The sequence below is a fragment of the Chelon labrosus genome (genome assembly GCF_963514085.1).
Source record: "Chelon labrosus genome assembly, chromosome: 4".
NCBI lineage: Eukaryota > Metazoa > Chordata > Actinopteri > Mugiliformes > Mugilidae > Chelon > Chelon labrosus.
The window spans coordinates 22,016,866-22,027,295 of NC_140340.1; the positions used below are offsets into that span (position 1 = coordinate 22,016,866).

The following is a 10,430-nucleotide window of genomic DNA, read 5'->3' on the forward strand; positions in this document are numbered from 1 at the left end:
GCCTAACGAGTAGATGGAGACTTTACCAACAGAAGGTGTCCCACATTTTTGCGTATGCCAGAATTACTGTTCATTCTTTCAACCTTTTTATTTCAGAAAACAAGAAACATTTGCTCATTGTCAGGGAGTCTTTGCTGCAGCAGTTGTGTTTCCTTCTTTTCGCTTCAGAAATGAACAAGACTTACATTTCCATTTGATGGTAATGTCACACTTTAGATAACATATCTACCGAGCTGCAGAATACTGCATATCTGCACATCGTTTGCTGACATTTCCAATGTTTAATTTGTTTTGCTAATGTCAGCTCTTTGGCACGGTATTGGTTCACAGAGACTTAAAGAATGAATACACATTTTTATGGTTAAAGTCACGTACTCGCAGCTTAATGTTTCTTAAGGTGACATAGATATTGTAGTGTGGTTTAGTAATCAAAAGGCAAAAATTATTTCAAACATGAGACAAGACAGAGCCCAACAACATTAATCAAAGGCATTCTGTGGCCTAAAACCAGGAGCACTCTGGACACAAACCCAGGTTTCCTATGCTAAAATCTTGCACTTTGACTACCGTCCATCCAACCATCTTCCTATGACTTCACTTAAACACTGCCTGGCAATATAATGAAGGAGACTTGAGAAATGTTTTTATGTGATGATGCAAATCTGTACCTGTAATAGGAAACACAAGAGAAAGGAAGTGGATCACTGGCTAGAACTAAGCTGCCAAAAATAATGAAAACGAAGCCAACACGGTAGCGAAGTGCCAAAAAACTGCTTGTTACATTTCTGGGAAGGTGCATGTCGGGTGGTGTGGAGTCCAGAGCTTCAGTGTAGAAGTGACGCACAACTATAAACCAAGCTTAATGCCGTAGGAGCCCAACTCCACTTCTAACCTACCAAACCATTCAGATATTTAACAAATAAAAACTAAAGCCAATAGGCATCGAATTCACAAGGTCTCCACCAGCATCATGCGCCCATGTGTGTATTAATGGTGACCCAGTTCCATTTTTATATTATAATATGAAGGAAACATTTTTAATGAATCGGTCTGCCATGTTGCAAACTTTTATACCTTACACTATCTGCGCTGACAACACGCTTAATTTATTTATTATATTCCCTCGTACAGCAGCTGATGCATGACTTCCATTTCTAAAAGCCTTGGCTAAACCTCAATTAAGGTTTGGGAAAGATGCACAGCACATGACAGATTTTGAAGCATAAACCCATCACCTGAACAGTGGCATATACAAACACATACTGTATTAGCCTATTCATTTTTTCAAGGCGTTTATTTATTTCAAATGTTAATCAAACTATGGGATGTAACGTGATCGAGACAGCACATACCGTATAATGGCTGCATGGTGGCTTATGGTGGTGTGAATCAGTCAGTAAATGTCATTTTCTTTGTACACAACAAGTAGAAATCAAATCCAACCACAACTGGGAGAAAGTGGAAAAGTCTATGAGTGGATGAAGAACAAATAATGAAGCAAATTTTAACACAGACAGACAATGACATAAATACCAGAAAACATGGGCAGAAAGATGAAAGACGGATAAGTGAACAAGGGAATGAAAGAGTCAGTGAATGAATTAACTGTAATCGGTGAGATAACAGAAGGAAGGTTTTACAGTGGAGAGGAATGATGGGTACATGAAATCCTGACAGGTGAGATGGACTGATAAACAGAAAGAACAGGATGGATTATTAAAACCGACCAAGCGAGACAGCAGATGGATGATGGACACGGAACAAAGGCAACAGATTAATAGACTGGACCAAGTCAGACAGACAGACAAAAGACACAAACAGTGGGTCATAAAAATCGATAGAAAGGTCAGATGATTTAAGAGCTGCAAGCTGATAAATCAAACTGAAATACCTGGACCGAGCAATGGACAGGAGATGGTCAAAAAAAGAAAGAAAAAGGATGGTATGATAGAAAGATGCTCATCAGTGGAGATGGTGCAGAAATAGATGACCAATGTTTCTTGTCTTTCTGAAATATTATAGTCTCTGTGTTGAAAGCAATATGTTAGCAGAGCAGCAGCGTCATTCATCTCTCCATTATTACAAGGTGTGTTCAGACACACTATTGAATGTATGTTATATGTGATTTGAGTTCTATCATGTGCTTTCTTCCTTTTTACACTCATGCATAATGCCTAAGTTCATATGGGAGAAGTCAGGAAGAAGAAGTGTGACTGTTGCTTTCAACCTCTAAACTGTGACACCAGACAGCTGATAAAGGTGACACTGACTGCAGGGTGTCAAGGTATGAGGTGCAGGACAAATCTTTACCAAAGTCATCCTAGACGTGATGCTGTTTGCTTTTAACTTCATGAAGAGTCAGAATAGAAGTTATACACCAATCAGGCATAACATTATGACCACCTGGCTAATAATGTGTAGGTCTCTCTTGTGTCTCCAAAACAGTTGTGACTCATCAGAGAATGGACATGGGCCTTCTGAGGGTGTCCTGTGGTGTCTGACAACAGAATGTTGTTAGTGGGGGCCTTTGGGTCCTATTGGTTGAGGGGAGGGGCCTCTGTGGATCATCCCACAGATACTTGATCAGTTTGGGATCTACTGAATTTGGAGGCCAGGTCAACACCTTGTGCTGTTCTTCATGTTTTTTAAGTTGTTCCTAAACCGTTTTTGTGTGCGTGTGTGTCTGTGTCAGGCTGCATCATGCTGGGGATGGCTGCTGCCATCAAGGAGTGTCATTACTGCGGGGTGGGGGTGTCTGGTCTGGTCTAGGTGGGAGGTACATGTCTAAGTAACATCCACACTAATGCCAGGTCCAAACGTTTCCCAGCGGAACATTGCATTGTCAGAAGATGGTCAATGTTGTTTACTTCTGACCGTGGTCATAATGTTATGTCTGATCGGTGTATTTTAGCTAATAATATCCTGGGTAAAAAATAATAATTTGTCTGAGTATTCCGTGCTGTATATATATTCCTCTGAGACACGATGCTCCATTTTGTTCAAACTGTGCAACACTCATCAGTGAGCCCCACTGCTGCGTGACATGTTCCTTCATTACCTTGAACTCACAGATTGTAGAGTATTCTGACTGAATACATGCTCCACATACACCATACTCCTGCTGGAAATACTCCAAATAAGTCTTTACACATTGTTGTTGATTGTGGGCACATTGACAAATCCAGATTAAGTTTTAGAAGATTCCTGACTTTCACTATCTGGGCATATGGCAACTGCACAACTTAAATACATTCTAGTGCATAATCTTTTAATATTTACATAGGCACCTGTAGCGGTAGGCTTATAATGAGATAATGAGAAAAAAAATTTGGTAACACTTTATATTAAGGTACACCTATTCACAATTAACTAGTTGCTTATTAGCATGCAAATTAGTAACATATTGGCTCTTAAATAGTCATTATTCAGAACTTATTAATGCCTTATTCTGCATGGCCTTATTACACAACCAGTAAGCCATTAACTAAGAGTTTTCCCTCAGTAACCTCAGAATTATTGCTTATTAGCAGTAAATTAAGAAGTTGTTGTATATGAATTACGATCTCAAAATGCTTTGCTTAGTATGGACTTTATAAGGTGGTAGTACCACAAGAAGTTATTCTCCCTTAATAACACTTAATGAATACGGTCTGTTCTTATATAACAAAACATAAAACTACAAGTGTTAATAGTGTCCAAATAACTCTAAATTAAGTCTTTGTTACTTAGAATATGTTCCCCATACTAAAGTGACATCTCGATCATTACTAATTCACTAATAGTTGAACATTTATTAACCAACACTTGTTCCCTAATCTGAAGTTGCCTCATTTTCACACTTAGTTAATATATTATAGCACGTAACTACTGCAATGAACAAGTGATAGGTTACACCTTTGAAAAAAAAGGATCCATCTATAGGTTCCCTCTCATTCAGTGGTAGAAAAACAAAGACAGCACAAGTACAAATACCTCATTTATTAAACTACTGGTTCGGGTTTTGCTAGATGAACTTGCTGTGTAGTTTAACTTACAGGTAATGGGGTCAGCTTGAAAGTTCAAGCACTGACAAGTATCAGTGTATATAAACATGTCACAAACATGTATCAAATGTATAAGCAGGTCATACTGTATGATAATACAGGTACTCTTGTAAATCTGTTGGATCCTTTAACCAAAATCTGCCTTTTTTTAAAAAAACAAAACAAAACAAAAAGGACAATATAAAATACTGCACAATTTTAAGTACAAAAATACAAGAAATATCACATAATTGCTCTTTATCATCTACACTACACTTGTCAACGCTTAGAACAAATGTACTGAACATTTTAATACTTTACCAAGGGAAGGAGTTGGCATTTGGCCTTCATGTCCATGATAATAGCCTTTTTCTCAGAGGTAACAGTACATTTAGTGTGTCAAAACTTTTGACTGGTAGTATAAATTTCAACTTGATATCTTTATCTACATTTCATACTGGATATTTTTTCCTAATGTCATGCAAAAGCATTCCAAGTGTTCCATTACTGTGATGGTTTCCACGCCAATAGGTCCACTCAATTACATCTAAGTGATCCCTCAACAGTTTCTGTGTGCAGTTCCCTCTTTGTCTCCAGATAGTTGACTTGCAAATACCCCAAAATCTCTCCAGGTTTTGTGTATGTGCACCTGTAACAGGGTCAACAAAAACATCTTGATGGTTGACAGTCAGGTGATTGTAACCTTCATCCTGAAGACGACGGTAAGACCTCCACCCATCTGAAATGATTGAGCTTCCACGACGAACGTGCTTCTTTATTAGAGGCAAGAGATGCCTGGCTGAACGGTGATGCACAATCTTAAGAATGGGTCTCCTCCTGTCATCCTTAATCCCTAGCATTCCGAAAACCCAGGAACTCCTGTTGCTTGCCCGTCCTCTGTTGTACTGAAATTCACAAGAGCAAATACTTCAAAATGAGGACAATGGCACTTACAATACAATGATTCTGCAATAATGGTGGGAAATGGGAGAGAATAAATCACAAATCAAAAATTCAAAAGTTCTCTCTAGCTCTAGAGTATTGGTGCATGTTTACAAATATTGAACTGTTCTGGGTAGGAATAATCTTATCCCATAATGCAGCAGTTACTTCTCGAGATACAGGAGATACACCTCCAAGCACCTCAGACAAAAACAGGTTTTAAATGTATGTATATTGTCTCTACTTTTAGTAGCTGAGTTTAGCACAGACTTAAATAACATCAAATACACATTTTTAGACACAAAATCATGTATTTGGCATCAAAGTAATACTCATAAGTGTTCAAGTAACTTTCATACCTTTCTTTTATGGCCAAATTTGCTTTCATCTATCATAACAATCTCTGCTCTTTGTCCAACAGTCTGCTTGCCTCTTCTTCTCATTCTTTTCATTCCCGATTTGCAAACTCTCCGCAGCTTGTCTGCAAGTTTACTCAGAGTTGCAGAACTCCGAGTAATTCCTTCCTGCAGCATGTCCACTTGTCTCAGTCGAAGGCCTTGGGCGAATCTGTAATAGATCAACCAGATTAATATTTCAATGACACAATTTAGAAGTGGGGGGGTTAAAACCAATTTCTTAAGTTGTCATTGGTCTTTTTATAACCGTAATTATAACCTTTCTCAGCATTTCTCATTTGCAGTCCCATTTGCAGACACAGCAGATACACATAACCTGAGTATAAGAGTGTATTTAACCTGAAACAACAAATCTCAAAAACAAAGCAGGGTGAAGAACATTCCTTGTAGGAGGGGAGGAATGGAATAAAACCCCAAAACAAATTAAATCTGCTGTATCTTTGAAGAGTTTTAAGAAACAACTGAAAAATGGATGTTGAGTAAATCAGCACAGTGAAGTGTCTGTTTAGAAAAGTTAAGTTCTTTTGAACTTGTGTGGGTTTTTTTCCCAATTAAGTTCTTTTGAGACAATTTCCGGGAACCACCTAACACCTAAAAATCCACAAGACCTTTGTACTACATTGGACTCTTCGCAGCCGAGCACTTATACAATAGCACATACTTGATTAATTCAACCAATATTCAGAATTCTTCTCATATACTGTATAAACTCATGTCTCGTAAGCATTGGCTCTTATAGGACCCATCCCAACCAACAGTATAGTGAGAACATTAAAAAAAACATTATGGTCTGAGTTAGAGTTTGTCTTTGATGGCTTTTGTTATTATACAATGTAAAACCACGTACCTGTAGATATAATGCATCCACGTATGCAGTTGAATGTGAGAATTCTCAAATATGGAGCCACTTCGGATGGATCTCGACACCGTTTTCCCTTTGTGACAGGAATCTCGGCATATCCTGGTGATTAAATACAGGTTAATGTAACAAAATAAAAACCCATAATACTGTACTGATTTCACTAAATATTCCTTGCATGTACAACATGCTTGGCAATAAAGTTGATTCTGATTCTGAAATAGAGGGGGACATAGATGTTTATGTATAGGTGTTGAAACAGCTAAGATTGGGACTGAACAAGATGCACTTGTACTCTTAGTAGTCCTTGTGTTTCCGTCCCCCCATGCAATCTCAAAGCACAACAGAACAGTCCCATTTCTAGGCCTACTTGACAAGTAATATCTACAACTGTTACACCTTAAATTGGGTTAGACATTTGAGTAAATGTAGCTGTGTCTACTCTACTCTACTTGTCATCACTTAACAATGGTGCATGATGCTTTCGTGCCATGCAGCATGAAAAAGGTGATATCAAGCAATTAATCCCTGTGCATACAAGTCTAAAGTCAATCTGACTGGTGGTATTTATTGTTAAATAGATTAACAATATGACCAGGAATGTTATCTGAAATTGTTAAAAAGGCATTTTTCATTTCAGATTTTGAACACATGTAGAACACCCCTATCTCTACCAAATAAACAGTAGCTTACTTAAAAATTAAAATATGCAGCTGTGTGATCTGTATTGTGACTTAGCATATTTTGTGTGTACACCACTCATAGCTTCTGTATTAAAAAATTGTCGTAAAATATAGGATTTGGCACTGAATTCTAGCAGATACAATTTGATGGCTGCATGCTGCGAACTCCCCTATGCTTACACACATTAATTAATAAATAAGGCACATGTCTAGTTGTTCTACTCACCATGCTGCCTCCTTTTTGCCGTAGGGCCGTTTCAACTTCATAACATGAGAGCAAGAGGGGCATTTCATCCATTTTCGAAGTAGGCCTTCTTTCATTAACCATCTGGTGAACTTGTAGTTTTCCTTGGGGCACTGTCTAAAATGTATTCGACTCAAAAACTCATAACCCAACAACATACTTGTTAAACCTATAGCCTACCTATGAAATAATGTCAGATTCAAAGCTCCTAATATTGCACTGCGCGCCCTTCTTCTTTTATGTCTAAACGGTGTCGTGTCAGATTTTTTTTTAATTTTTTCTTTTTTAAATTAAGTCCTGCATCAAAAAAGGCGCAAAGTGACATAACAATCTACCAATCCGTAGCCGTGCTCCTCCGATGTGTTGCTCTCATCCAATCATTGACTGTTACTAGCTGTCATGTGACATCCTCATCCGAAGGGAGCCACCAGTCACGTCAAAGATCCGGAGAAGGTGGTAATTTGCCGTTTTGTTCACCGCTTGGAGAGTGAAGAGGAAATTCGCGTAACAAAAATGGTAAGTTAAGTGCTAGCCTTTTAATTGAAACTCCCTCTGAGGTTTGTAAGCACATCATAACACCCGTCTCCGGGCCGTTTACATAGTTAAGAGTAGTAAACCCTCCTATTTATCTGCAGCGTAGAGGCTAATTAGCTAATGTAATGTTAAGCTAGCCGAGTGCGCGAGTATGCACGTGAGCTGGATGAATAGTAGGAAATAAACAGTAACATTAACATAAAATGTGAATGTAGGTGCATGCAGTGCTTTATTTAATGAAAAATAAATTATGCACTATGCAGTCATTAGAACAAGAAGAGCTTTTGATCTTGTGTAGATTATCTAAGTTACATTTTGCTGGTTATAGTGACATGAATTTGTTATATTATTACAGCCTAAGGCCAAGAAGAAAATGTCCCTAAAAGTCCCTAAAGTTGACTCGATGACAGAGGTGACCAAAAATGATCTGGATGGTAAATTTTTCTTTGTCAACTTTCAAGGAACCTTAATACTTAAATAATTAGCTTGTCCAAATGTGTTTAAACATTTAAAGTCCTCAGTTTATATGTTGATTTTGTTGTACCTATGCCGTACTGTAGGTCCTGAAGATAAAGGAAGCTCTGCTCCAAGTTGCAGCAGTATAAGCAGCATCGGATCAGGTAATGATTTCTCATTTTCTAGCAGTGTATCTTTGTTGTCTAAAATGACAGAGTTTCATTTCTTGCTGGAGATTTTTCTGCTTGAGATTAAGGTTGTTGGCAGGTTTTGTCAGTATACCTGTGCTTACAAATCAAGTTAAGGCACACACCATATCTGGTCCTTTGTTGTATGCATGTCATTCTCTCTCTAATAATAATACAGCAATAATAATAATAATAATCTTTTTTGTATCCTGCTCTTATTTTTGTTTTTAAGGATCAGTCTCCAAAGTGGAGTTCCTAGAAGCCAAGATCCAATGGCAAGAAAAATTAATAATGGATCTTGAGCAAGAGCGCAATTTCTTGCGTGAGCAAGTAATGGGAAAGAAGAAATCATGTGAGTGATTTGGGAGCCACTTGTATCTGCAAAATATAATGTAATTGTAATGAAAGGTGTGATATATCTTCATAACAATCTGATCTTTGTCTCATCTATCCTCTATTTCATCAAAGCTCAACCAAAAGTATTTACTTTGGAGGACGACGATGAGGATGACAATGGCAACATGGATGAAGATGACGTCATTCCCCAATCTTCTCCAGACATCAGTGAGTCCTCAGACAGTGATGTTGTCATCCAAAGACGGAAGACACGTCGGACACAGCCACCTGCATCTGCAACTGTGGCTGTGCCTGGAAAAGCTCATGTGAGAGGTAAGAATGGCATAACTTCAACCACCTGCCCTGTTAGCAACAAGTGGTCATGAAAAGTAATTATTAATAAAAGCGTTGGAAGAGCTGTTAAAAATATGTTCTGAAGTAATTATGAGGCAAAAATACAGATTTTCAGTTGTAGTTTCTGAATATACTAGGAATTTGATGATGAATAAAAATTAAATGTCTAAAGTAAAAAATGTGGCTCTCATCAAGAATAAAGCTCCATTTATTTTACAGCATTCACACTAATTATTATCCAACATCAAATGTATTGCTAGAAAGATTTGTCTCTCAGAAATAAACATAATTCTGAACTGTAAGACTTACCAACTAAACAGATCTGAGTATCATTTTTGTATTGAATTCTGAACCACATATTGTGCATGGAATCATATCAGGAGATGAGCAGATTGTCCCATTCCTAGAATATGCTTCATACTTTTATCAAAAGAGAAGTGACCAGTTTTAGCAATTTCAGCTGACCTTAAGCTGTTGTTTGTGCTCATTTCTCGTGTTCGTTTGTTTTTGTTTTATATCTTTTTCAGTGAAAGGGCCAGCTGAGGTTATCAGCAGATATAAAAAAGTCTTGAAAAGCTTCAGCAAAGTCCGCACCATGACTGAAGCCTTCAGAATCAATGGCGTGGACCGGGGAACCATCAAGATGACTGCTGCAATTGCAGAGCTCAGCATTGTGGATCCTGAAACCTTCAAGACCCTTAAGTATGATCCTGCAACTGAGACCCTGCAGTCCTTTGCTCAGAGATGTGCAACCCACATTACCCCTGAGAAGAAGAGCATTATAGAGGACATGAAGGTCAAAAGCCAACTCCTCCCCTTGTTGATGAAATATTAAGACCTGATGCAGTAATTATAAAGCAAGTTTAGGCTGTGAAAGTGCAATGTTTGTACAGTTCAGTACATTTGTTCTAAGTGTTGACAGGTGTAGTGTAGATGATAAAGAGCAAGTTCATGTTGAGCTGTGAAGGTTTTATATTTTTTAGATTATGTAATATTTTTGTATTTTTGTGCTTAAAATTGTGCAGTATTTTATATTGTCCTGTTTTTTTGTTGTTTTTTTTTTAAGCAGGCAGATTTTGGTTTATGTTTATATACACTGGTATACAATGTTTGAATTTTCAGGCAGATCCCATTACCTTTAACTTAAACTACACAGCAAGTTCATCTAGCATTTGTTGTCAGCCTACCCGAACCAGTAGTTTAATAAATGAGGTATTTGTACTTGTGCTGTCTTTGTTTTTCTACCACTGAATGAGAGGGAACCTATAGATGGATCCTTTTTTTTCAAAGGTGTAACCTATCACTTGTTCATTGCAGTAGTTACGTGCTATAATATATTAACTAAGTGTGAAAATGAGGCAACTTTAGATTAGGGAACAAGTGTTGGTTAATAAAT

At 37.7% G+C, this 10,430-nt stretch overlaps 1 protein-coding gene across 1 annotated transcript; it reads left to right on the forward strand.

Annotated features, from left to right (window-relative positions):
- The first annotated feature begins 7,987 nt into the window (after positions 1-7,987).
- On the forward strand, positions 7,988-9,996 carry LOC311486371 (uncharacterized protein). The gene is made up of 5 exons (XM_084542184.1): positions 7,988-8,134; positions 8,261-8,320; positions 8,577-8,696; positions 8,813-9,013; positions 9,562-9,996. The coding sequence occupies exons 1-5, from the start codon at positions 8,074-8,076 to the stop codon at positions 9,867-9,869; spliced, it is 750 nt and encodes a 249-aa protein (XP_084398310.1). The 5' UTR covers positions 7,988-8,073; the 3' UTR covers positions 9,870-9,996.
- Positions 9,997-10,430: the final 434 nt, after the last annotated feature.